This window comes from Dermacentor silvarum, chromosome 2 (genome assembly GCF_013339745.2).
Source record: "Dermacentor silvarum isolate Dsil-2018 chromosome 2, BIME_Dsil_1.4, whole genome shotgun sequence".
Taxonomy (NCBI): domain Eukaryota; kingdom Metazoa; phylum Arthropoda; class Arachnida; order Ixodida; family Ixodidae; genus Dermacentor; species Dermacentor silvarum.
Window position 1 is genome coordinate 154984080 of NC_051155.1, and position 27316 is coordinate 155011395.

At 52.0% G+C, this 27316-nt stretch overlaps 1 protein-coding gene across 4 annotated transcripts in view; it reads left to right on the plus strand.

Annotated features, from left to right (window-relative positions):
- The window catches only part of LOC119441942 (serine/threonine-protein kinase 17A), a 211240-nt gene that overhangs the window by 27132 nt on the left and 156792 nt on the right, over positions 1-27316 (plus strand). For 2 of the 4 annotated variants that reach the window (XM_049661760.1, XM_049661759.1), the window contains exons 1-2: positions 18125-18417; positions 19115-19236. Coding sequence is in view for 3 of the 4 variants with exons in the window: in XM_049661759.1 (XP_049517716.1) it covers positions 18409-18417; positions 19115-19236 (131 nt within the window). In the remaining variant the exon portion in view is untranslated. Of the gene's footprint in view, positions 1-18124; positions 18418-18697; positions 18818-19110; positions 19237-27316 lie in introns of those variants that run through there. The other 2 variants (XM_037706622.2, XM_037706619.2) reach the window with 2 other exon arrangements.

Genomic DNA, 27316 nt, shown 5'->3' on the forward strand with positions numbered 1-27316 from the left:
TTTCTCTCTAGACTCGGCCGCCCGAAATATATTGATTCGCGGCGCCGGTCGGAGCCGTAACGCCGCGATAAAAATAAGGGCGCGCCCCCTCCGTTCTCGCGTCGTGATCGTTGCCGAGATTGGCGGAGCTTGACTCCCACATCGCCAGTCCTCCTCCGTGTATATAGGGCGACTAATGATTCAGTTGAAATATCTTCGTTCGGAGCTTGATTTCGAGTTGATTACGTTGATGTGAAGGTCCTACTATAATTTTATGTGATGAATCGCAGCTGTACTATCGCTCGGCTGCAACATTGCAGGTGTATTAACGTGGCCACATGTGTTTCCCGTCCCGTTAGATGGAGCTGTGCCGCAATTGGCTTTTCCTGCTCGCCATGTTCTTTGTCTCGGTTTGTCCACTTGTTGAGGTGTCACGTGTGCGTGTCGTCCGAAGCGTCGAGCACGCGCGTGACAAACCTGAACAAAGTGTGACGCTTTATAGCACGGTGACAGAGAAAGAACGGACCACGCGAGCTCCTCTCACGTGTTCCCATACAGTCCCGCGCCGAGCTCGTTCCGCCCGTCCTCAAGCCCCAATTTCAGGGTGTTGCAGATAAGCGCGCACTGAGCTAACAACCTTTTGACGGGCCTTGTCTTCTTTCGCCTCCTTTCTTCACCGGGTGTTCTGGGCGACCTGTCCCTTTGCTTCGCTCTAGCTCCTAGCGACACAGCGCGCTATAATAGCGGACAGAGCAGGACGCGTCGTCGGCCGTGGTCTTCATAGCATGTGACCGCACTGCAGAGTGGTTTTGCTCTTCCTTCTCTCGTTGAGCCAGTCTTCCGCGACGTACACGTTCAGCGCGGTTCCATTCCCGCCGCTTTATTTCGCCGCGAAGTTGACACGTTAACACTTTTGGCCCTATCTTTTCTTTATCTTCACGCACGTCGCTATGCGGTAGTTTTGTATGGAAAGCATGGGAGGAGACGGGTCTCTACAGAAGGCAGTGCCTTAGAAACGGCGCTCGCTGGCTAGCTCGGCATCTTTTCTGTCTGAGAAGCTGCATGCAAGTACGCTGTAATGCGACCGAGTGAAACAATAACAAGAAAGAGGGCCATAGGACCGAATGGCGCGGCCATTGCTCAGCCTGTCTGCGCGGTGGGTTGAGATGAATACGCGCTCGTTCTGGCACGCGCCTCGCGGGAGCAGCGTCCTCAGTCCTTGAACCACCCCCTTACCACCCCCGTACACGACCCGCTCCCAGCTACAACCCTTCTACCGCGCCTTGCCGTGTTTTATGCGTCCTGCACTGCCCTGTCACCTATAAATACGGGGCCCCCGCTTAGCGCATGTCGCTCACGCGGTGCCGAGGCGAATCGCGCGGCGCTGAATCCCGCGGCTGTGTTGCAGCACAGACGGTGGTGCGGTAACGTTACCTGGCACGGCACAAGCTAACGACGGGGGCGAGAGGGCTCTTATACGGTGCGGGATGCCCGGCGTTGAGTTCTTCGCGAAGGCGAGGAAGGGTAAAACTGCGTTCAGATTTATCGAGTCGTTGGCTTCGCGACAGAGTCTGGTTTGTCGAGTTTGCTGCATGGGAATGGTGTTGCATTCTTCTGGCGCACGCGGTACAAGAATGCCTCGCCGACTGCGCGCGATAAGTTAAACTAGGCTGCGCTGACGCTTGTGTAGGTCACACAAGAGCTGGCCTTGCAAAGCGTTCGTGACTTCTGCGAGCCGTACGTCGATAAACGTGGAGGGGCCGACGAGGGCGTGCCTCTACATTCCAGATGGTGCGTGCAAATGCAAATAATTTCGCAATATCCTAAGAAAGGAAGCCTGCTTTAAAGGAGCCGTATATACAGATGCGGTTGTGTGTACGACTTGCCGAACAGGAGGGGAGGATCCGCTCACAAATCTACCCATTGCGTGTGGGTAGCGACCTGCGCGCGCTGAGTGAGACACCCAAAACCCCGGCCTTTCCGCCCTTTCCCTCATTCGTGGCTGGCCTTTCCGTCGGCGGCGGCGGGATATCGTGATCAGCGGGCCTTCCTGATGTCGTATATTCTGCTTCCGCTACATTGCGCTAAGCAGCTCCGCGAACGCCGTTGAGTGTGTGGGGAGTGTAAGCGGAGAACAAGAAAGCAGGAAGGACCTTGGACGACGCCAGGAAATCGCCCGTGGCCCTGCCGTGGAGCCCCGGCCATCGCTAGCCGTTTTGAAAGGCAGATGACGTCTCCGATTCGCGTACTTGTCTATACTTCCGCGAAAACGAGCTTCTCTCCGGTTCGCGGCTGCCTAACTCGGAGGCGAGTCATATGGATACCCGCCGCGCGCTAACATGCACACACGCATGCACGCACGTCGTATCGGCGCGCTCGCACGTTCTCCGGTGTGGGGCGCGCGCGTGTGTGTGCGTCTCGTGTTTGTTCCGCGTGCGTGTATACCGCTTTCTTGCACCACTCGGTCAACGTACACAACGCGCTCGAGCGAAGGTTTCTATTTACGGAGCAGGACGTGCGGAGCGAGCATGCAGCACGCGAGGACAGTATACCTGCGTTCGCCTAGCTGCCTTCCCCACCGGCGCCTAATTGGCTGTGTACGCCACGGACGCGGGCGGCACGCCGAGCGTGTTCACGCGACTGCATTGCTCTCGCTCGCGCGCGTCTCCCCTCGGCGCTCGTATGGTGGCTGCTGCAGTGTCTGGTGAGACATTGTTCGGGTGAACGCCCGCGCGAGTCAGCAGGGCATATGGCCCCGCGACCGAGTATATGACGAGACGTCGCATATGACTGTACTGTCGTGCGCTTACCGATACACTGTGAACTCCTGTTGACGTTCCGCGAAATGTCTGTGTATATAGTTCTCTCCGGGAACTGCACACCGTCAAACCATGTTGTGTTTGACGCAGGGAAACCGGCGTAATGTGTTGCAGCTGGTGCAGTTCTTTCTGGTGGGGTGCCACGGCTATGACGTGCGCAGGTGGTTGATCTTATATATAGGAAACGCGGCACGATCTATTTTTTTTTTTTTCGCACCGGCGCGGATTTGTCGCGACACTTCTTTGACAGCTTCCGTGTAAAAATCTGCCGAGTATATATACTTCCGCAATCGCAGCTGGAGTTGGTTCCGGACGAGCGTGTTTCGAGGTGCATGTATACCGCGGCGTGTGCTTTCTCGCGTGTTCGCCGCTGCCGTGCACGTCTATCGTGTGTAATTGCGTGGGCTCGTGTCGTGGAACATGTATGATCCTTATGCACATACGCGATCTTTTTTTCGGCAGTATGTGCCGTGTCAGGTATAGTGACGTGGTGTGCACACACTTTGCACGCTCCGCGCAGCTACGGAATAAATCTAGCTAGCCGTGTGCAAAACGTGTCGTCTGTTCCACAAAACTAGCCGTCTTAAAAAGTGTTCGCCAAAAAGTTTTGGGCTTAAGATTGATTCATCTGGCATGCTACTGAATAAACGTACTCTTAAAAAGAAAGTTAGTAAATGGCTAATAAATGCATGCGTCTACTAGATTTCGATATGTATTTTACTATACCGTCTTGATCGTTTATATTACAGTTGAGTTTGTGACTGCACTATACCGAAGTAGTGAATGTCGCGACATGCGATTACTAACATAGTTAGTACTTGCATAGGCGGTACTAGGTTAGTGCTGGTAGTGCTAGCTTCAGCAGGTAGTGAAAAGTACTATTTATCAGTCTACTACCTTCACTTACTAAGAATGCAGTGCATTTTGTGACAAGTAACGTGTTCATATTTAGTTAATAAATGTGACGACCTTTTTTTTTTATGAGTGTACGTGCAAGAAGTTGGTTCGTTCTGTTGCGAAACATATCAATTTAAATACTCGTGCTAGGGTGCGTGCAGTTACAGTATGGGTGCGGATGGCCGCCGTCGACAAGTCGCCATATTCTGAAAACGAGGACTGCACTTACTCACTCTGCGCCGGTTAAATTCCTTAATTCTTAATCGTACGTGTATATATATATGCGCATATTTACTGTTCCGTACGAACGCACACGCACGCACAAGAAAGTTACGGGATACCTAAAATTGCTTTCTGTAGATGTAATCGCAAGGAAGCTTCGCCGCGCTTCATTGAACCATGCAGCTCTCGCGAAGGCTAAGCTGTTCTTCCCAAATTCCGGCATTTCCATTTCAGAGGCTCGCATAAACGGTGGCGACACATCTCTAGCTCCAGGTAATTGCACGTTTGGCGACACGGTGGCGACAAACGGCTGTCGCTCCGTCGCCTTCCTTGCCGGATATAGTATGCAGAGTCAGCTCCCGCTCTCTTCCGCTCGGAACTATACCGGGGCTGGCGCGAGACGACGCCATCGTCGGCTGCTCGGCAATCATCTCCCCAAGTTTAAGCCGCGTTGCGCGCGGCGGCGCCTCCGCCACGCGACGCGAATGCCTCTTTTTTCTTCTTCTTCTTCCTGCAGTCTCATTATTTTCGCCGAAACAGCAGCGCGCCATTGTTTCGTGTGAGAAAAAGCACACCGCGGCTCGCCGTGTCCCGAGCGCTCACGCGCGTGGACCTATAAATAAGTAAATGTCCCTCTTCTCCCATTTTCTTTCTGCCTCGCGGAACGACGACGCGCTCCTGCCCGGCGGTTCGTTGGCTACGTACGGTCGTGGCTACGGTTCACTGGAGCTGTGCACCTTCGGGATAAATGGGAGGGGGAGTAGAAAAGGGGGGGGGGGGGGTGCAGAAGGGCCTCCGTTTTCTCGCTTCTTTGTTCGCCTGCCTTCTCTGGCTCATTTTCTCGCTAGTGTCTTCCTTTCGTTTATTTTTTTTTTTACCCCTTGTTGTCTGCCACACATCGCAGAGCAACCGATGGTGGCGCGGTCTATTCTCCGCTGCTTCGTCTTGTTATCGTGGAAGAGCGATGGCGGTTTCTGGCACCTGCCAGTATGCGTTATACCTACTGATTCGATTGTCGCCGTTTTCTCGCTTTGTACGCAGAACTATATGCGCGGCGTTAGTGACGCGCTTACCGTTTTCGTGCTGCAGCAACGCGCGAGAAACTGGCGTGCAGCGCGTATTTTCTAAGTGTGCACATATTTAGGAAGTGTAAGCATAACCGAAGCCGCCTTTTCGCACCTACAGCTCCCGAATGCGCACGCGCGAGAAAACAGCGTTGCCAAGCTGCCTCTAAGTTCGTCGCTTGCAAGTGGTCCTATAATACTGGCTGGCTGGCGGCCGACCGACCGTCACCGCCTGTACAGGCTTTTGCCTACGCGAGACTTGGACAAAACGGGCCGAGGCAAAAGCGCTCTGCGAACGCAACCGCGGCATACGGGACAATGCCTGCTCGGAGAGCGAGGCGTCGCTTGATGTTGACCCACATCGCGGGAGGGAGACCACCGACGAGGATGCTTGGGAGCGGCGGAGCGGAAGCGCCTCGTTCATCGCGCAGCACGTCTATATAGTATATACTCGGGCTACCGATTGGCGCGCGTTATTGGGGTTCGGTGCTGCCTTTGTTTACCGTGTCAGCTGTGTCCTTGTCTCGTTCGACTGCGAAATAAGGTTGCACGAGGTTGGTTGTACGCGTTTCTTCTGGCGATTGCTGGACGAGTGACGACGTCTGTGCTCGTTCGAAGAGTACTCATTTATCTCTCTTAAGATGGTCACGCGCCGTTTATCGTACATATGACAGGCTGAAAGTTTCTTACATCTCCGCCCTAAACCACGCTCATCTTGTGTCGCGTTTCTTGCCCATTGGCGCAGGAGACGCCTAACGTCACTGTTCGGCACAAAATATAATCTATTTTGCAGCGAACGACGCAGATCGACCAGAACGAAGCGCTCCTGAACGGAATATGTACTACAATTGAGGAGGACGACTCTGACGTAAACGTGCATGCTCATGGGATTAGTTTGGCGTTGCGACAACGTGATAGACTTCATTCTCTCCGCGTACAACTATTATTGGAGCATATTCCATTGGGCGAAGAACAGGAGCACTCGAAAGCCTCCCCAAAGTGATCTCTCAAGAGACCAGGAGCAGGAATGCTGTGATCCATGACAGAATAAGAGCAGTCTAGCGACGCCTAGAGAAGTCGAGAGCAGTTCGAGCTGTTCCCGCGCGAGAAGCGGAGAGTGAAGGAAGTCACGTGCGTAAACGCGTCATATCCTTTCGTTTTGGCTGTTTCCGTCGTTTTGGTTCAGTTAGTGTAGTTCAGTGTGCGCCAGCAATGGTGGCTGAGAAGCGAAGTTCGCGTGATATAATCACCACGGCAACGTAAGCAATCTGGTCACATGATACCCCTTTGCCCTCGCACCTACTCTCAGAGCGCATGGAACGTTTCACGGGGCAGCAAGTAGTCGGACTCTGCGCTACTGATATGCTCATGTCAGCTCTTTGCCTCCGCTGAATGGAATTAGCCATATTTCTAGTGCAGCCAAGGGGAGACGCGCGGGGCGATCGACGTCACCTGCATCTAATTCTATGCAGTGTCACGGCCACTCTATCAAGACGCACAGGTGGCAGTGTTATGCGCAATGCGGCTTTGACAGACTGGGACAGACGGGCAAGCATATTTAAGCATTGTCTTTGGGGGCTCCTCTCCTCGAAGGCTCTTTCGCAGCGCTGGTACTTAAATATTCGTGCGTCCCGATCATCGTAGGCCGAGGGCTTACAAACACTCCTCTCGTATAGCTCGCTCCCATGCCGGCCTATAACAGTGCTGCGTATATCGCAATTAGTGAAAGTGAGTGCAGCGCATCCGCTCTTCTGGACCTCTGACGCCCTCTGTCGCGATTGGTTGGCCATGCGTGCATTGTTCCGACAGTTTGAGAAGAGGGCGCTGCGCCGCTTAACACACTGGGCGCCATTGTTTCCTGGTCGTTCTGACGCCGCTGCTCCCTTGTCATGTGGAGCAAGGCCCTCTTGGTTGCTTCCTTTGACGCCGCGGCCGCCTTCTCTGGCTTTCATTGTGATGCTTCGTTCACCTCTGTCAGTTGCAAAGTGTGTCGAAATCTTAACGCGGTGCATCTTATTTAATTGGGTGACGCAACGTCCTTGCCTGTTCTTTGACTCCTCGTCGCAAGCTTTTCAGACGTCACTGAGGCGAGTGGCGTTTCTGCGTGGTGGGAGGTCGTGTATATCTTCGTGGACACGGTGGAGAGGGACTAACGATCTGGTGTAGGGTCTACGTACTGCCGCTGAAATTTATTGCAGTGCCGTAAAAGCCGCAAACTGAACTATATTCATATTCAGCTGTATTGTCGTGGGATTGCGGGTCCCGAGTCATGAGTTACACACCCGTTGGGGCGTATCTTGTCCCACAGCAATGAACGTCTTCTGTCTTTGCTATGATTTCCGTCTTGGAAATTCTGCGCCCGCTACATTCCTGCCAAGATTGCTATGTCACGCCAATAACGCGCATGCCGTTCGTGACCTGGAACCTAAAGTCCCTATATAAGAAAAGTACCGCCATCCTTTGACAAATGCCGCTTCGCTCTCTCTTGTGTTATCCTGTATCTCTTATTGGACGATGATAGCGCGCGCTTTTCACTTCTTTATATTCTTTTTTTCCGCCTCAGAGCCATGTTGAAAGTCCTCTGCGCAGCCGCAGTCGCCGGTGGCGGCGGCGGCGCGCGCCCGGCCTGAAAGCTTCAACGTGGACTTTCTAGGTGCGCCACCGTCGACTTGGCTTTCGCAAGCAAAAAGTAAAGAAAAAGCAAGCGCTTTAGGAGAGGAGGCGGCGAAGGAAAGAGTAGATGGCGGTACTTTTCTTATATAGGGACTTTACTGAAACTGGGTGCGCAGCGTTAAGACAGGCACGCGAGATATACCGGGTGTCCCAGCTAACTTGGACCAAGATTTAAAAAAAAAAGGGGGGGGGAGAAGAGAGAGAGAGAGAAAAGAAGCAATCAATACTGATTGTAAGTACACACGACTACCGCTAATATGCAGTTGGTACAATTTCTCTAGAGCTCTTGGTTTCTTTCTTTCTTTTTGGTCCAAGTAAGCTCGGACACTCGGTATATACAGATGGTTATTGTTTGGGGACAAGATAAACCGCAGAATGTGCAAACATCTCTTAGAGTGAATGTTCGCTGCTGGAAAGGTTCGAATCTCGGTTAGGTATAGATGTCGCTTTAAAGGCTGCGCGGAGACCAATGAGTTGTGACGCGTTGTCATTGCCATAAAAAAAAAAAAAAGCGGGCAAGTTTGCACTCGGTCGTGCAATGCTTAGGCACAGCGAAAGTGTCAATCCTCAAGTCTTACTGGCTGCTACTGCTAGGTATTAACTTGGTTTAACTTAACTACGCATGTAGGGAAGTATTCTCGAGCTGATCATTTTCGGAGGTACCTTCCCTTTCGCGACATTTCGCGTGACTAGCGCTGGCGCGTCGGCGCCTACGAGACAGTGTTCCTGGCATGCCACAAACGCAGGCAGGCACGTAGGACCCGTGTCTGTGTCGGGCGAAGCGAGCGCGCACCTGCGTCGGTGGTTACTAGGCAACGCGAGGTGACGTCATTGCTACTGCTTCGGCGCGTGCGCGGCTAGGCATCGCGGGCGGTATCGGCAGCAGCTCTGCGCGTTGGCTCATTGGTGCTGCTACAATTTGTTTCTCTCCCTATCTCGCTTTCATTTTCTTTCCTTCTCCCGAGCATTGCGCGCGCCGCGCACATGCTCTCCTTCTCTCTTCTTTACGTCCCATGTCAAGGCAACATGTGCACGGCACGGAGAGGAGGCGAGTCGCACGCCGCTCCGCGAGGTGGTTGCTAGGCAACGCAGTGACGTCATAGCTCGAAGAGGTTTTGCGACAGCAGGCGCCACTTCTTACGGTTAGCTAGAACAGCTTCGCTGTTAAATATAATTAAAGGTTACACGGAAGTTAATGTTTATGCTGGGCGGTGCATACGCGGAGCGAGCCCTTCTGGAACGTATACCGTCTCTCATCGCGCTTCTCGCGGTCTGGGTCACGGTCGTGCCGCGGCCTCCGTTGTCGCTCGCGCGACGCTACTCCCCAGTGGCCTTTCCCCAGTTCGCGTTCTCCCGACGCCGTAGCGGCGGCAAGACCGAGGATCGCGCTGCTTGCGACACACCGCCAACGCTAGCTGGGCGACTTGTTGACGCTTCGCTTTTTTTTTTTTTCTGTCTGGGTGTCGCCAGGGCTGCGTGTACGGTATTTAGCGTGCATTCTGTCCCGATGACGAAAGCCAGCTTATTGTGTATCTCGCGTTCTGGGCGGAGCTGCTGTCCTTCCGGTGGCAAAACATTTTGCGTAGTTTTTGAACGAACGAGGGTAATAGCGGATTTGAGGCGAATGTTGCGCACTTCTTTGGTTGGTAACTTTGTCACGTTTGTTCGCCCTACCGCCCTTATGAATGAAGCAGAGCAGAGAGGCAAAGGAAGAGGTTAATCTTGGGGGACCAGTCATCGGGTGTTCCCGCTGTATTAAGCGATGAATGCTCGCAATTACTGGATGTTTTACTTTTAGATCCTGGAACATTTGCCTTTGCGCGTCGTCGTTTGCATTACTGGTTTTGTCCATCTCATATAATTCGTGCCGCCAGACAAAAAATTGAATCGTGTCTTCTGATTCATATTTGTGAAATTGATCCTTATTATCGTTTTAGATCACTATTTGGGAGTGTGAAGACTCCGAGTGGGTCATAGCACACCTTTTCTCGAATGAACATTTTTCAGCATGAGCACCCAGCCCCGCAAATTTTCCCGGCCACGGCGCTCTCTGCCTTTTCGGTGAAAGCAAAACGCACAAAAAAGTTTGTTGGTACTTGAGCGGTCCCCTAATGAACTTCGGCTAATCAATATTATTCCCGAGCCCATGCTCTGCTGCGTTCGTCGTAGTTCAAGCGTTGCTTTGTGACAGACAATTTTGTCAACCATTAGTATATATTGCACGGCTGCGTGCGGCGTAAAACTTAGTCAACAGATTCCCTTCAAAGGAAGCAAAGTAGTCGAGGGAAGTTTCTGGACATCTTGATGGAGATTGCGGCGTGCTGTCCAGCAGACACGAGACTAGAGAGATGGAAACAATACGGGCCAGCCCGGCAGCATGGCGATATGTGGAAGCAAGCATCTCGAAGACCGGTGCATCACCTCCCGTAGTGGAGAAAGCCGACAGTCAAGCGGCGGGCGGATGAGACAGAGTTAAAGGGGGCACGCAGGCACGCGTTACTGCGAAGGAAGATCACCGAGCTCGACCGGTCGCCTTCTCTATGGCCTTTTTTCTTTTTTTCTTTTTTTTTTTTTGTATATGTGCTACGGTTGAAACGGAGCGCCTCGTCCGCCCGTCGGTATAATGACGAGACACTGACAGCCGGCGTACTCGCAAATAGCTGCGCCTGCGGTGGGAAGATTGGAAGTGCTTGCCTACCTACACGGTCTGCTACCGTCCTCTCTTTTTTTCTTTCGTTTCTCTGTTGGGTGCAAGAGCGATCCATCGCGTCGTGCGGGAAATTGGAAGAGAGGGCGCTGATGGGCCACCCTTTGATTGACGGCGGCAGTTCACGTCCGTCCTGCCCGAGCGTTTCTTCTCCTCTCCTCTCGCTGATTTCGCCTGCGCGCATAACACTTCTTCGTGTGCGTTAATGGCTCTGGCTTACGGAGAGTATACGAGGGCCATAGGAAGGAGCGCGCAGGCCGTTGAGTGACGGGATTCGGGAGTGTTCGACGTACTATAAATCTCGTTACTTTTTATGCTTTCCTATTCGTACGTGCGTTGCGTGCATTTCGCCAGTGATCCACCGGAAGTCGTCCAAGACCTGCGTGGCTGTCGGTGTACGAACGGCCCTCCGTCTGATCGCCCTCTTATAACGTTGCTATATAGCAGGGACGATCTCGGCATTTCGTATAATGGCGGGTTATTCAACGTGTATATACGTCATTGTGGCGGGCCTGTTTCGCTGGCGAGTGAATAGGGCCAAATTCTTGTTCATCCTTTCTCTCGACGGTCATTGGGTGGCGCTGTGCGAAGCGCGTCTATAGCCGATCCACTGTAGCCATCACGTCAGCAACGCAGGCTCCCAGTTGACTTTTGACTCGTCAATTGCGGGCACGAAATACGTGCGCTTGATGCTGACGTATAGCTGTGGATGGTTGAGTGGCTTGTTGAGTCCATGGCTTTCTAGAGGAGAGAGAAAAAAAAAATGTCGAGAATACCATATATAGAGGAAAGTTCTCGGTCTTTCTAAAATGTGACGTGGGCTCTTTTGTGGCAGGGACTCTTGACGTGCCACGACGCCACTTCCGTCTCTCATTGGTGCGCCCTGTCCAGAACCGAGGGCGGTAATGAGCCGCCTTTTCTGCGGCGCCACTGCGGCGGCCACTCGGCAGTTCCTTGAAGGATCTTTCATGTTACGGAAGCAACTTGGAGACTGTCATGAGTACTCGCGGTATACACGCGTGGTCAGAAATAAAACGTGATCGAGGCCGCCTACGGGAAGTCAAACGCCATTCCTTGTTATTGCGTGACTGTGTGATGAGCCAGGAGTACGTAAAATTAAATCACATACTGTGGGTCCCAGTGCTATGTAAAACGCTTTCTCAACACTGTCACTAGCTCCTGCAACGGAGTAGAAATGTCATATAGGACTTGCGACTAGTCGCCTCTAATTCTGATCGCGCACCATTTTTGGCCGACTATGCCCATTACCGACCGCGCACTCATCGAAGTCTGTGGATTCAGTCCTCCTATCCGCTCCTTCCCGCTGTGAGCAGCTAGCTGCGCAGGCGGCAGGCGGGCTTCCTGCGCTGATCCCGCACCTTCATCTCATTAAAGCACCTTCCATCTCGTTGATTCACGCAGAGCCGACTCCTTCGCGCCGTATTAACGCGCACGCGTGCGCATGCATACGCGAGGGCAGCTCTCCGTCAGTCCAGACTATCTTGATATACGGCGCGCCAAATAACGAAGGATGGCCGAAAACGGACATCCCCTCGCAGCGGCCGTGGTGACTGACTGTGGAGGAAGACTGCCGCCCGTTTTGTATACGGCGGCTGCACCCTCAGCGACGTGCAGCATCTCCAGCGGCGAGCGCACGTCACCGAAAACGGCGCTTTTCTGGCGAAACGGCGCAACCTTCGCTTATATATGCGGCTGAAGCAAGCAAGCGCGGGCGGGCGGGGACGGCTAGGCAGGCGTGATATTTTTGCTCCCCTTGCGGGAATCGGGTGGACAACCGTGAAGGCTGTGTTTCCATCAGCTGCACGCCTCTGGCACCAGCTGTGTTTGCTTGAGGGAGAGAGTAGTATGGCGTGCGTGATCCGCGCATGCAGTCGGCTTGAAGGCGGAACTCGCCAACTTTGGCCCTCGGCTGAGTTGACCCCGCGCGCTGACCCCCCCTCGCGCGCGCGCGCGTGTGTTGTCTGTATGTCTGTCTCTTACCTGTTTCAGGGCATTTGCGGAGCGCTGCGCTTGTATGAGGCGTTGTTTGCGTGTTGTGGCCGCGTGTGCGGCGGGGTTTTATTTCACTGCCCTTTTTATACCAGAGCCGTGTAGCGTTCTCTCTCTGCTGGCGAAATTGCATTCATCGCACGCCTGTATGTATACGCGCGGCTTTCGTTCTACGGGTTGTCATCGCTGCCGTGGTTTCTCTTGCAAGTGGTGGAATGTATATGTACGAGAATATGCGCAGCGAAGAAGCGACAAGCCGTCGGGCCCTATCTCTCTGGACGTTGGAGCGAAGGTCAGACGGGTCCCCCTTGTGATGCGTCGTGTGTAGAGCGGTCCAACATGGCGCCGCGAACCTTTAATTCTTTATTTTATTTACGCTTATTTTTTATCACCGTTTTTGCATGAGGCGCGCAGCCTTCGCTGTTCGTCTTGGTGTGCGACGCGGCTTCGTGCACGTCGTGCGCTTTGCGAGTGAAAGTGAAGGCTGTCAGCTTGGAAAGGACGTGGTAATGAATTGTATACACGACAGTCGCCGCGAATGGTGCTCCGTTTTACGAGGCCTGCAGGCGTGCGAGCGACATAGGCGCGCAAATTTACGACGTGCTAACAACGTGGTAACTTTGGCGCATTTTATTGTGAAGCGTATAATGAGATATATATGCTGAGCAGGTCTGTACCGAAAAGCTGAAGGTACTGCGCCCTTCCGTATGCATATTTCTCGGTGTTCTTCCTCTTTAGTTTATCTCGTACACTGACCGCTTTAGTTTCTCCCCGACTTCTGCGCAGTTTGTCGACGTAGCACTCCGCTGTGACGCCAATGAACGCGAAGGTACACGTTATGTACACTTCATGAAAGGAAAAAAAAAAAAGTAATTCACCCGACTGCAGCAAGAAGGTACAAATGAAACAGTTGAAGGAAAAGTCTTCCTGGTCAGGGGATTTTTTCAACTTTTCTTTTCATTTCTTTAACCCCAGGGATCAACATTCCTCATAACCCGCTGTGCTGATCCCTAGCTCGGAACCGAATGTGCAGTTTTTGGGACATTTAACCCTGCAGTTTAATTTCATTAAGACGTTAGACCCCTTGAACCAATATCCTGGCTCTCTTGCATCATACTGCCTTATTTACATAGCGCGTTCTTCCACGTTATATACAGTGCGCCAGATGTCGTCCTCTTGGCAACACCAAAGTATGCGTTCGCTTCCTATCATCGCCTTGTTTACGTCACTAAACTAAAAGCGCACTTTGTTGCTCACTGCAGAAAGGTGACAGTGTCTGCTCTGCGCAGCGGCGTCACAGCGCGCGTTCCGCGAGTGAAACCGAGCGTGCCGTACCTGGCACCCGGGATCCTTCCTCTGGCACTTCCGGTGTCGTCGTGTACGAGCGGCGATTACAGACGAGGAGCTGAGCAGGAAGCCCAGGATTGAGCGCAACTTTTCCGTGTCACATCACCGCCTTACGCAATGCGAGCCTCTCCTATACGTTGTTAGGGCCGTGGTTGTTTTGGCGCAGGAAAGCGGAATGAGCTCCTCCTAGATACGTGAAACATCGATTTGACACGCCTCGTAGAGTAGCTATGCGAAAAAAAAATATATATATATCGAGTAATGTGGAACATGAAGGTTCCACATTATGCGAAAAACATACGAACTTCGCTGTTCTCGTAAATCGTGATTATTTTGCCCATGTTACACAAGAGGAAATAAATGAAATGGATAATGTCATTCACCCGAATGTAGCACGACAACTCGGAGAACAGAGTCGATTAATTCGAGCTTTCTCTGCGATTTGCAAGCCTCCTGCTGGTTAACTCAGATGGTAGATGCGACCCCCACGGGAAGGCGTTGGTCCCGGGTTCGATCCCCGGACCAGGACGAATTTTTCAACTGCGAAGCTTCCTTTCTGAGAAATCCGTACGGATTTCCTTCGTAGCTTCTTGCTGCGGTCGGGTAGATGACACATTTTCATTTCGTGAGCCTTCCTCCACCTTGCTTGCTGGCCAAGGGGCAAATATGCACCCAGCCCTGCAACACGTATGTTTTTTTTTTTTTTTTTTTTTTTTTTTTTCAGTCGGATCAATGGAGGGACGTGTCGTCCGTCTCGATCTCGTTCGTCGAGGGTCGCGGTGGGGCCCCCTCGACGCCGTTATTAGCTTGCTATGATGCGAAAGCTGGCGAGGAGAGGAAACTCAAAAGCACAGGCGACGACGGGACACTTCGGGCTGCACCTGTCTCAGCCGTTGGGCGCGAAGTGAGCCGGAGTCAGCGTCAGAGCCCGGCGTCTTCCGGGGCTATCGATCACTCGCGGCGCGGGTCGCTGCTGAACTGGGGGATCCAGGAGAAGAGCTCCTCAACCTGCCACAAGGCGTCCGCCTTGTGGTGGCATTGTCGCGACAGGCTCGTGGTTGTCGCTCCCCTTCCTCGTGCGATGGCTATTCGCTGCTGGATCCCTTCCAGCTCCCGCGTATATACTCAGCTAAGCGACCCAGAAGGCATGCTGCTCGGCTATCTTCTCGTGAACTCTGATGTCTGCACTGGCGCCGCAGCGCGCGTCTACGTCTTGCAGTCGAAGGAGCAAACATTGTGTATCTGGGTCCGCTTTCTTAAGGCTGCTAGGAACCTGTAGTTGATGTGTTATCGGTGCCCATGTTAAATAAGGGTGTGTATGAGGACTCCTTCAGCACGCTCCTATGGCTTGCTGATAAGCGCAGGCATCCAAGCACGGCTGTCTCGAAGGAAGTATTTGCAGCACTACAAGAATCACGTGCGTTGTTGCTTCAGAGGCCTATATATACTGTATACCTGGTGCAGTGTCTTGTGGCATGGCTTTATGAAACTTTACACGGGATTAGACGCAATATGGATTGCAGTTAGGATGCAGCGATCCATTGCCTGTTCCCTCCCTATATTTACATTAAGTGCTTTGGAACAAGACGTCGTGCCACTTATGAGTCGTTTTTATCTGTAGACGTCTTGCAGGCCAAGCCGGAGTGCACTCCAGCCGCTTTATGTCGCTGATAGAAGTTAGCGCCAGCAAGCGAAGTCTTGAAAGCTATCATTGGCAAAACACATCATTGCATGAGCGATTGTTGCCCAGAAATACAATTCTGCCAATTTCGAAAACGTTATGACTGAAGAGGGTATTCCCTCTTGGGGACCCTGGTGGTTGGCCCAGCAAACAGATTAGCTCTCAAAATACACTGTCGACTTTCTTGTCGACAGTGACCTGATTAATCCTGTGTGCGACACACAGTTGTGACTTATTGGCTTTGGCGTTGCGCTGCTACGCACGAGGTCGCGGGTTCAGATCCCTGCCGGCTGCGCCCGCATTTCGGTGCGGGCGAAATGCAAGAACGTCCGTGTACTGTGTATCGGATGCATGTTAAAGAACTTCAGCTGTTCAAAATTAGTCCGGAATTCCCACACTACGTGCCTAGTCAGAGCGTGGCTGTGGCTCGTAAATCCCCAGAATGTTTAATTTTTAATTATTTATGAACAGTATTATACGTACGTTATTTTTATTGTCATAACATATTCTTATTTTGCTTTTGTACACACCTGTGAGTACGGAAATATTGAGCGCGGGTTACGTATGGCTATGCATACAATCTTAAAAAAGGATAGTATTTTTATTCTGTATTTCTTCGTAATGCAGGTATACTTATTTCGATATAGTGTTCTGTTGTTTCGCTACCTGTAAAATTTCTTTTTTTTTTATCGGCTCTATTTGTGATAGCCTGCCGTTTCAGAGACGAATGTCCAATCTTTCGCATGCAGCTGATAAAAAAGAGGAAAATTTTTTCAGACTTTCACCGACAGGGTTTTTTTACTAGACTGTACCCGCTTAAACTTAAGAGGTCATCCTTCACATATAATATGAGCATGGTGCTCATGTCACACCTTCTCTCTGAAAAGAACCTAAAAAAAAAAAAGCGGGGGGGGGGGGGGACATGTTTGGTATTTGCGAACCATGTAGTGGGTCTTTCGAATCACTGACATATCTCCAACAACAACAAATTAGCGGGCAACAGCAGCAACACCAACAGAGTAAGAGCCTTTCTCCATTTTTCCTGCAATATATCCCTTAGGCGACAGACACCCCACATACCTTATAGACAGCACCTTAGACAGCACCCCTCCTTGGCTATGCACTTTGGACGCACAGAACACGCGTAAAAATGTCTGCCCCCACGATTAATCTATCACACGCAGCGCACAGAGGGACCAGTCTAAATCAACTTTGCAGCAGAAGTAAAAATTACTTATAGCGACTTCCAAAAACACGTGCACACAAGCTCAGCGAGCAGCAGAAAATGCACGTCAGCAGAAAACACAGTCGCCTACGCACCTTCCATTTGCATGGTCTGCTCAACTACACGTACCCGAGTGCCAAACTGCAAAGTACCATGTGGAGAATTCCCGACGGACAGCAAGTTAAAAAGAGACCGATCGGTGTTTCAAATGTGCATAACTATGACTTTGAGGGGGTCACTTGCTACCAATGCAGTATATATATATATAGTAATGCTCATTTAGGTTCTTACTGTGCAGAGGCCCTCGTGTGGTGACTAAGCGTTTCGTGTTCTGTGTATCGCGCTGCTGCATACCCTTTCATTTTTTCGATCTCGTCGAATCCTGCACACAGCCGAGGCGACGTGCACCCGAAAGGCGACTTGTGCGTAAGACCGTTCTCTTTCTGCGTGGCCGTCTTGCCTCCCGGACAGCGGACGCTGCTATTCTGGGCGGGGAGAAGTCGCGGCTCGCTTTTCTTTATTTTCTTTTTCCTCCGCATCGTTTCGCTGCTGTCTTCTGCATACGGGTGCCGTAGCGGTCGGCATCGCGAGCTTGCTTATCGCGCCAAAGGCGTGCTGCAAGCCGTGTCGGAAGAGGCTCAGTGTGACTTTTTGGTGCCCGATACCCAATTTTCATAGGTAGCGCTTGCGTACTTTCTAGATAACGCTCTTGCTGTCGATTGCTGTGATTTGTGAGCTGGAACAAGGCACGTAGTATTTCTCACTGGCCTTTTAAGCACGCATGCCATCTCTCAATCTTTTTCGCACTCAACTGCACATACACATGAGAGAGAGAGAGAGAGAGAGAGAGAGAGAGAGAGAGAGAGAGAGAGAGAGAGAGAACCTCTTTATTACTCGGGCTTTTGTCATTGGGTTACTGTTGACAGTGGTTTCATACCTGAGCAAGAGGGGCGATATACGTCAGTCACTGCATTCTTCAAAGTAAATAAGTTATTTGCTCGACACACCTCACTGACAAAATGGGCCCATTTCTTGGAAACTTCCTCTCTGGTTCCCCCTGAAGGTCGGAGATAAATCGTAGCCAGGAACGTGCTGCCTGTTATTAGCTTCACTGGCGATAGCCATGCCTCGTGTCGTAGTATTTACTGTCTGACACAATAGCTTGCTTAGAGATAACCTCATTCCTTTGCATTCGATCGTGTCCTATTCCAGCGTTCGAATTCGTTCGCCTCGAGTCCGCGATGCGCTGTCGGAGAAGCGCGGCCGTTGGTTCCAGCAGCTTCTACTTGGCCCTCGCCCGTGGTCCCGAAGTGGGTATATACTCTGCTGTGGTGGCGCTGCTTACGACCCAAGTGCACACGAACACTTTCTCCCTCTTTCTCTCCATCTCTGTCTTTCAAGAGGCTGCAGGCGGCCTGTGGTGACGGAAAGGGGGAGCGAGTGGCTGCGCTCTTGTTTAGTTTGTTTCTTGCGTGGCGCCTCGGAGTTCTCGCCCGAGCCGGGGCCCGGTTCTTTTTCTGGGGAGAGCCAGCTCGCGGCAAGCAGCTCGGGAGGAGAGCTCGGTCGGCCGTCGTTTCCTCGCGTAGGACGTCCCGTAGAGACCCGTGTTGTGTGCGTAGTATACTATAGACTCCGCAGCAGAGCAGCAGCAGCATCACGTGTTTTGTTTTTCTGATTCACGCTTCGTGCCGTCATCACCCGCTACCCGCCACCTATAGACGTCGGCCGAGTGTCTGCTTCTTCTTTTCCTCCTGTTTCCAGCTCCTGGGCTGCAGCGGCGTCCGATGAGGCAGGTGTTTTTCGCTTCACGTCCCGGACGTCTCGCGAACACGAGACGGATGGTCCCGTGGGCATGAGCCGGCTGTCGGTGTTGTCGCTTTTCTTCCGCCGCACGGCTACTTTCAGTGCATACGTTATGGCGTGATGTCAGTGTTTGTACGGTGTGCGCGCGTGTGCTTGCGATCGGATTCGGCCGGTGCTGTCTTTGTCTGCTGCTACAGTTCGAAGCTTCGCGACGCTTGGTCGTAACCTCTGGAGTGTTGGCGTGTTGGCTGTGTATTAAACAAAGGAGAAAAAAGAGGAAATTACCGCTTAGTTCGTGCATATCTACAACTGAACAGCCCTCGTGAAGAGTGGTTTGTGCGCCCCTTCGGATTTACCACCCTGCGCCAGGTTCGGAGTTCGCCTATGAAGGTGTGGTGTATACAACGTCGACTACAAATGAGTCCGCCGTAACGTGAGCATTAGCGGCGGTGTTCTGTACGCAATGCTTACGCGTTCTGGGGCGCCTAACAGTTGCCTGCTGTGATGGTGGCGTGGCGTTTCTTATGCTCGCCGCTGCCCGTTCGCACTGCATGTCTATAGATGAGATTTGCGTGTTATGCGGAGTGCTTATCCGTGTGTTGGGGTTCCCAGGGCTTTCGCCCGTTGGTGTGTTCTAAGCAGAGTGACTGACTGAATCTCTCCTCTTTTTTCTTATTGCGCAGAGAGATGGAGAAGAGCGTCGCCGTCCCTCAGGGCTTCCTCAGCGAGGCCACGGCTCCGGTCAAAGTGACAGTGAGGACCGACAACGTCGCTGACCACTACAACGTCGAGCCTCGGCCCTTCGCAAGGTTCGTACACGCTCGCTTCTTTGTGCCTCGTATAGTGCTTGCTTCTGACTGCAATTTGTGTCCGCAACGAAATCTCCCCTGTCCCTAAGGTTCCTCTTAACCAATTTTGAAGGCGATTTTCACTGTGCCTTAGTGCATTCGAATTCGTGGCTGTACTCGGTCTTGATTGCACCCTTGGGATTGTCGCGCTTACTTACGTCCCCATTAACGCACCCTTAGAGCCAAAAGTATTGGCGACGTAGTAGCATTGCGTGAAATAGAGTACGTGTAATTAATGCGTGTGCATTGTTTGAACGTTGGACATCACGGATTCTATACTACAAGCTTCGCCCGCAATAAAATCGCCGTGTTCGCGTCGCGTCCCGCTACGAGGAGACGGCCGCGTTGTCGTCGCCACTTCGACCCGACAGTTGGCGTCCTTGCGAAACGCGCTTATTTCTTGCTTCACCGGTTATTCCACCGATTGATTGCACGCGGTGTTCTCGGCGACCCATGCGTCACTCAGAGTGCCTGCATGCGCGGGCGATCGACACATGCTGGGATTTTTCCGTCACGTGCGCGTAGAACGACATCTGTTACGCTGCGTATGGTTGCTTGGGTCCCTGTCCGATCCTCCCCGCTCTCCTCCTGCCTTCGGTCTCGCGCGCGCGCCAGCAAGGCCTATGATAGCGGGGTGTTCGAAGCGCGAACGGGTTCGCCCACACGTCCGCCGCTGCGTTGCGTGCGAGTTTGCGTGTGTGCATATGTCTCTGTGTATATGCGTACACTCACGTGAGAAGGACGAATTGGCCGCGCTCAGCACGGAGTGTCACGCTTTCGTCAGGTATATATGAGCGCACATAACACTTATTGCCGCCGGTTCCACGGATGAGCGCGCTAAACTCGCCAAACCAGACTGCGTGCTGCATCACTCAGCATGGGGGGCCCCCCATGTGCAGTAAGCAGCGGCAGCTCTGGGTGTTAGTCGAAGCCGTCACGTACGACCCCGTTTGACGCAGCTGTGTGTGCGCGCTTGCACGCGCTTCCTTCGTGATGCTAGGTGCGAGCTTGCGCGCGCTGTTTCCAGTGTCGCGAGAAAAAAAGAAAGAAAAAAGAGCAAGAGTGTACGTGGAACGTTGCGTTATACGCTCGTTAGTCGTGGCTGCGCAGAAGTTGTCGTAGTTCTTCGTGCCACGCAAGAACAGCACAGTGCGCGCGCCGACTGCCCCGGATGTGACGGCCCCCGCTGCGTGTAAATAAACTTCTAATTCCCGATGCCGGCCACGACGAAGCGGAAGTATACGTTTATGCTTGTATTGCTTGCGACGTGAGAAGCCCGCTTCGCGAAAATGAGGATGAAGCGCTTTGGTGGCCGCCGGGAACGTTGCGAAGTCGGGCATGGCTGTATTGGCATGGAGAGCTTGTTTTCACTGGCAGTGATTCATGATGGGCCGGTGAACTGCTGTTTACGTGAGCCACAGTTTCCTTTGTTGCCTTCTCGTCGTTGCTTTGGCGTGTTTCTGCACCGGCAGGCCGACGAAAAAAAAAAGGGGGGGGGGGGGGGGGGAGGCGAGCGCAGCGTTTAACTTGCATGCAAGTGCTGCTACAGCTAGTATAGTGCTTTTCGATACGCTTTATTATGCAGTTGCTTATAGCTCATCGAACTCGGTATCGCACAAGTAATGGTGTGAAACATTTTTAACTGTATTAACATAGCTTTAGGGTTCAATCAGCGAAGCGGCGTCGGCAGTCTCGATTTCACCCTGTCCGCTTTGAAGAATCGGGCTCTTATAAACGTAGGCTTCTAATCTACGGAAGACTAACATAGTTAAAGAAGTAACTACTTACAACGCCTATAGGCTTTATTCCTTGTGGCAAACTTTTATAGCTTTCTGCGGAGGTCATACTCGTTCGTCTCGTGCCAACGCGATCGACGCCAGGTTCTTGGCATGCAAATCTGCATGTATCTATAGCTTTTCCATGTATACGTGCGGTGAGTGTTAGCATAGTGACGCATGTATCTGAGAGGGTGCGGAGTATACCCTATCGTTTATGCGTCAGCGTGTAACTCTCTCAAGGTGCGCCACGTAAGTTGGCCGCCGGTTTGTTTCCTGCTATTCTGTCGTCGCCTACGCAATAAAAAAACGGAACTCGGACGGACTTGGCGCGTCCTCGACCTTACCTGCCGTCGTTGCTTAGGGCCGCTATCAGCCAGCTTATCGAGAGCGTGGAGTGGAAGGAAAAAAACTCATTTATAGGACGCGATACGCGCAGGCAACGGGGACACGAGTGCCGCGAGCGCGCGGCTCCTTTTATGACAGCCACAAACGGCGTTAAGACCTCGTGTTGCTCGACGACTCAGTGCGTTGCGTCTCTCGGAGGGCCGTAAAACGCATGCGCATGCCAGCGCAGGAATTTCCCAGGCACATGTCTCTCGCTACAACCGACTTTTCGCGGATAAGGAATTGCGTGTGGTATATACTGTTATGGCTTGTTGCCGCTATAGACGTGTGTGTGCGTGTGTGTGTGTCGAGGTTGCAGAACTTGTCTGAAGAGCTACACACATTTCAAACAAGATTGGAAGGAGCGGAAAATATAACAAACGCATACTCTAATGAAATGCGCTGAAGTTCAGTAGCTCGTCGATTAAATGTATACTCTCAAGCTCCTAATTTACCAGGCCGCTTTCAGTAAGCTATGGCGTGCCTGCTTATATATAGAGGAAAACTCACCGTATTCATGTACCAATTTCAGTGGCGCGGAAATTGTATCCTTGTGAATCAGGGTTAATTCTGTGCGAATTTTACTGGAGATGGCGACGAGACGGCTATAGTGTATGTGCGTTAGACGGCGGAAATGAAGAGGCCGGGCCCCTTTTACTCTAAAATAGTATCTATACACCGTGCTCTATATGGAGCTGCGTCCGCGCGCCTCGACTGACGATGCTAATAGCCTCCCCGTTTTCATGTGTGTTGTTATTCACTTCCTAGATAAAAACCACGAGGGACAGCAACGACAATCTTTGACGCCCGTAAACGTCGCTCAATTAAGGCTGCGCGAATCCGGTTGTGTGTACCTGTTATAGTGTACTTCCGATATCGTTCGCTATCGTTGCGTGGGTGGCTTGTATACCCTTCTATCACCGTGGCTAACACTGACGACTTGTGCTGAAAAACGGAACGGCGCTCGCCGGTTCCAGGTGGCGCGCAGCATCTCTGCGCCCGTAGTGCGCCCATAGGTTGTCTCGATGTCCTCTCTCGCAGCGGCAGGGAAGGGGGAACATCGAGGCTCCCTCCCTCCGTTGATCTCACCTGCAGGGCGTTGCGACAGGGCTGCGTTGAAAAGTTTGGCAGCTGTGGCCAATACATTGCGAGCTAAGTGGACCGCGCACGTATACGCGTCTCCGTGACCCTTTATGCTCGCGGTGCTGCATGTGATTAACGCAATCCCTTCCGTCCTGCAGAGCGCGCCGCGGGCACCAGGAACCGGTGAGGCCAAAAAGACTCGCGCGCTGCGCAACGCTCTGCATTATAAAGCGCATCTCGGCTGAACTTTGCTCACCTGTCCGCAGCGGGAGCTGCTTATAAGTCACGGGTGCCCCTGCAGATCCTTACCTCCCGCAAAGGTGTTGATGGGAGACGCGCAAGAACTCGTCCGGCCAACTTAATCTCCTGTCGCGTCGCGAACGAGTTCGCCTGCCTCCCATTCTTCGTGACCGCGCGCGTTTGTGTGTTGTTCCTCGTCGGCCTCGTTGGCATTAGTCCCAATTTTCGCGAACACAGTGGGAAAGCACTGTCGCGAACGGGCCTTGCATGGCGGCTCCTCGAGCGCGCTGATGGAAGGCGCTTATTTAATTTACCCGCGCGCGCGCGCGTTCTGTTTGCGCTGCCGGATTGTTACGCGCAGTTTGCTTTGCGGGGCGCTTTGCTCTCGCCGCCGCCGTCCGCTGCAGGCACGGCGGCCGCGGGAGTTTTAGAAGCTGCGGAAACGCTCGCGCCCATTGGTCGAGGAGGAGGACTCGGGAACAAACGTCGCGCTTTGTTCGAACGTCGTCGCGGCGTCTTCTCGACGGGAAACAACAAAGGAGCGCCGAGCAGAAAAACAAAACGACACCGTCGCGGCCACGGGTTTCGAGGCGGGGAAGGGGGAGGGGCAGATACACTTCCGGCAGGCCTGGGGTCGTCCGTCGTGCCTATGAACCGCGCAGAAGCAGCCTTTGACTCCCGGCAACTTCCCGTGCGCGTGCTCTAAGACAGTCGCTGCGTGATGAGCCGGGTGGCATCGTATGTATATGTGTGTCTGTGTGAGCGAGAAAGTGGGAGAGGCAAAGGAGGTGAACGCTGGGAAGGTCAACGATTCCGCGACTCTTACTCTTCTTCCGTTTGAAAGAAACAGAATGGGCGACGTATTCCGGGACGCGCGTTGCATTCTCCAAGGATTTGGAAGCCTCGAGTGTATATACGATTCCGCGGTCGACCTCGCGCGCAGTCTATCCGTGGACGATCGGAGGCTGCTCTGACCGGAAGCGAGCGTAGCGGTGGCCGTGTTTTTTCTAGCCAACGCGCGCTTATGTATAGGCGAACAACCGGCGGCCGCAGTATGTGTGCGGACCCGGGTACGCGTTGTTTCCTCAGAAAACAGTGCGTGTTCGTTGACTCAGCGCTATATGAGATGCCGCGGGTCCTTGGCACTTGACGACGCGCGCTGCCGCGCACACCCTTGAATACGGAAATGGCGAACCTTGAAATGGGCGGGTCACGTGTACATGAGCGCGCGCGCATGAGCGAGCGCGCGTGAGGCTCTTCACTTGTGCGACGCACGAGGACGATGACTTGCGGCCCGCGAGACCGATATCGATGGCCTCCTGTGCACCTCTCTCGTGTCTCATTGTGCGTGTTTCACGCGATATACAGTGCATTTCAGCGAACACTTCCAGAAATGTTTAAAGGTTGCCTGTGGCAGATAGCATAATTCTAGTTCGTGAGCTGGGTCTACTGGGAGAGGCGGACATTACGTGCTCAAAAAATTGAAATGCGTAATCAACCAATGAACAAAAATTCACTAATTATGTTTTTAACTAATCACCTTATGGCCCATATTGAAATTTCCGAATTCTAGCCGCGGAGTTCGCAAAGTCCCACTTGGAACGAATTCTCAGGATGACACCAGTTTCACATTTCAAATGCAAAAACAACCGTGTACTTAGATTCAGGTGCACGTTAGAGAACCCCAGGTGGTCAAAATTAATCCAGAGTCCCCCCACTACGGTGCGCCTCATAATCAGATTATGGTTTTGGCTCGTAAAACCCCATAACTGAACTTGCGTAGTAGTGCGCAAATAGCGGTGTCATTAAATCTGCTGGTCTCGTGAGTGTGAGTCTGTCTGGGTCTTTCTCCGGAGTATCATGGAATGCGTGATTCACTCAAATTTGATAGCGAGTCTTTAATGTCCACTGCCAGTGAACTTTATAAAAAAACTGTCAAGAAACACTTGGGAAAATCGGGGAATCTGAATATGTCAACGTAGTATAAAAATCCGGGTTGGAAAACTTGTCCGTCGAGTTTAACAAAAAGAAAAGGAAACTGAATGACATTCGGTGACGTTTTTCGGTTTTTCGTAATAATCTGCGTACGTGCGGGCATGGATCAATTATCTGTCGGCAGGCGAACAACTGCAGGTCGTTCTTTACCTATATAGTGCCTTTCGACATCGAATTCCTTCTAGGAATGATTTCCTTATGTCGTTAGCTTCTTGCATTGCAGCGGGAAGTATACTCAGAACGTGGGAGGATCTGGTGATTACATTAGCTCGCGAAGGGTGATAGCAAATGCAGCTGCCCGCATATAGATAAGAGATGGAGAGGGGAAATGGCCATCGAGCGCGATGTTCTGTCCCGGTGCTGTCAATATAGCGCCTGGTTCAAGCTGCCTGTATGTCTCTCTCACCCTGTATTTTTCCACTGCTGTACTTTTTAGGACTAGGAGGACAAGTGACTTTGCGCACAAAATATTTGTCTAAGAATGAGAGGATTATGAGGTTTACAAATCATTATCTAAAAAGAAAAGAAAAAAATCTAGAGAGACCTTCGCACGCTATTGGTGGCCTCGTACACCAGTCTGTGCCATTAAAGTGCCTCTTAGATTATTATTGTGCGCACGCAGGTTTTCTAGTTTTGCTACGTATATATCAGCTTCGAATATATATAATCACGAATGAGAGCACCGTTGTGCGTACAATATCCGAAGCATGAAGTAAATCGGGGTCACACTAAAAAGGCGTTTCGATGCGGTGAAGTGTGCAAAACGAAAGTGTAGTTTATGTTCAAGTGACGAAAGCTGTCCCGGCATTTAGGCATTACCGGCAATTTCTCTTTGATGACTAGCTGCACTCGAGCACACCGAAGCACTATATATCCGAAGGTCTATCACTCACCCCCGCCGTGCCCACGCTGTAATCACGCACGCGCGAATGCTCAAGGACCATTCGAAAGAATGCTCGTCGTCTCGAAAGCGACATGGAACCGTGGACACAGCCGTGGGGCTGCAGTGAGTGAGCGAAAGAATTAAAGGAGATAATAATGCACGGGTGAAATCGGCGTAACGGATCTGAACGCATGAAAAATCGCGGAGGTGGAGAGGAGGAAGAGCATGCAGAGAGAGACGTGAGCCCCCCCCCCCCCCCCCCTCCTTCGCGCGTCTCGATGGCTGCGCAAATAAAAAAGGGCGGTCATCGCTTTCCTTCTTTCCGGGTCCCTTTTCCTCGATTTGGCCCACTCTTGCGTAACCGCTTGTGCCGCGCTTTCGTTGGTCGCAAGCCGTCCGGCCGTGGTAACGTGACCTTCGCCGCATTACGGCTTTTTTTTTTTTTTTTTTTTTTTTCCGCTGCTGAGGGCGCTGTCGGCGGTTCCTCTTCAAGGTCTGAGAGCGGGGTTGGGGCCCTGCTGACGAAGCAACGCGCTGCCGCCTTTTAGCTATCTGTGGGAGCCCATAGTGGCAGTGCATTTCCTAGGATACGTATATAATGTCCACCGCTTACGTAGACAGTGTAGGCCGCTTATCTGTAGACACTTTACGTGCTACCTCTTTTTGTTTTTCACTTGTTAAGCGCCAACGAACGCGGCTTGAATTAGTTACTATCTCATGTACAAAATAATGGCATTCGCACAACAAAATGGTTTCAGCAGAGATCACATGAATGGACCGACACCGTTATCTCATAGCAAGCTTAAAAATATAAAAGCAAATCTTTAGCGCATTGCACGCGTGCAGTGCTATATAGTTGCGCGCAGGTTGCCAAACGCGAATGAAATTTTCGCAAACAAGATTGTAATTTAGTTTGCACACTTCGTGTACGTAGATAAAGGAATCCTCCAGGCATTAACTTAAGAAACATATATGTAGATGCTCGAAATATTCGATAGCGCATGCGGGAAACTAATATTATAGAGAGCTAACGTCTGAAAATGACAAATCACCTCCGCGGAAGCCTTCAAGGTGGTGGAAAGATCGCGAAAGGAACAAATTGTCATGTACCCGACTGTACTCCACCAATTGTCATCCAACCGACATCCTGAAAGAAATACAATTTTTTTTTTCGGCAGCGAAGCTTTCTTTCCTAGAAAACCCGCATGGCCGGGTTTTCCCTTTTATTTATACATATATATATCTTCGCGCTACTGTCGGGTGAATGGCAATATTTCCCCTTTCACGAGCTCAATGTCGGTGCCGTTCTGCTGCTAAGTAGGAGGTCGCAGGTTCGGCTCCCAGCCGCGGCAGCTGCGTCTTAATGGAGGCACTCTCCCAATGGCGCGCTTTCGATGCACCTTAAATAACGCCATGAAAGGTGGTCAAGACGAATTCGAAGCCCTCCACTTACACAGCGTCTCTCATAGTTCCCTGTAGATGCGTCGCTTCGGTGCACCATCAATCACCGAGAAACATTGGATACATGGTTATAGGACATTTTAGCACGCGCTTATCGCACCTCCCCTTGGTGTGGTGATCGGTTGGTGTCTCCGTGGAATGCTGCTCTCTGCGCTGCTTGCGAGCCTTTGGGTGATGGAAGGCAGTGGAGCCCCGGTTTGGTGAAGCGGAAAAGGCA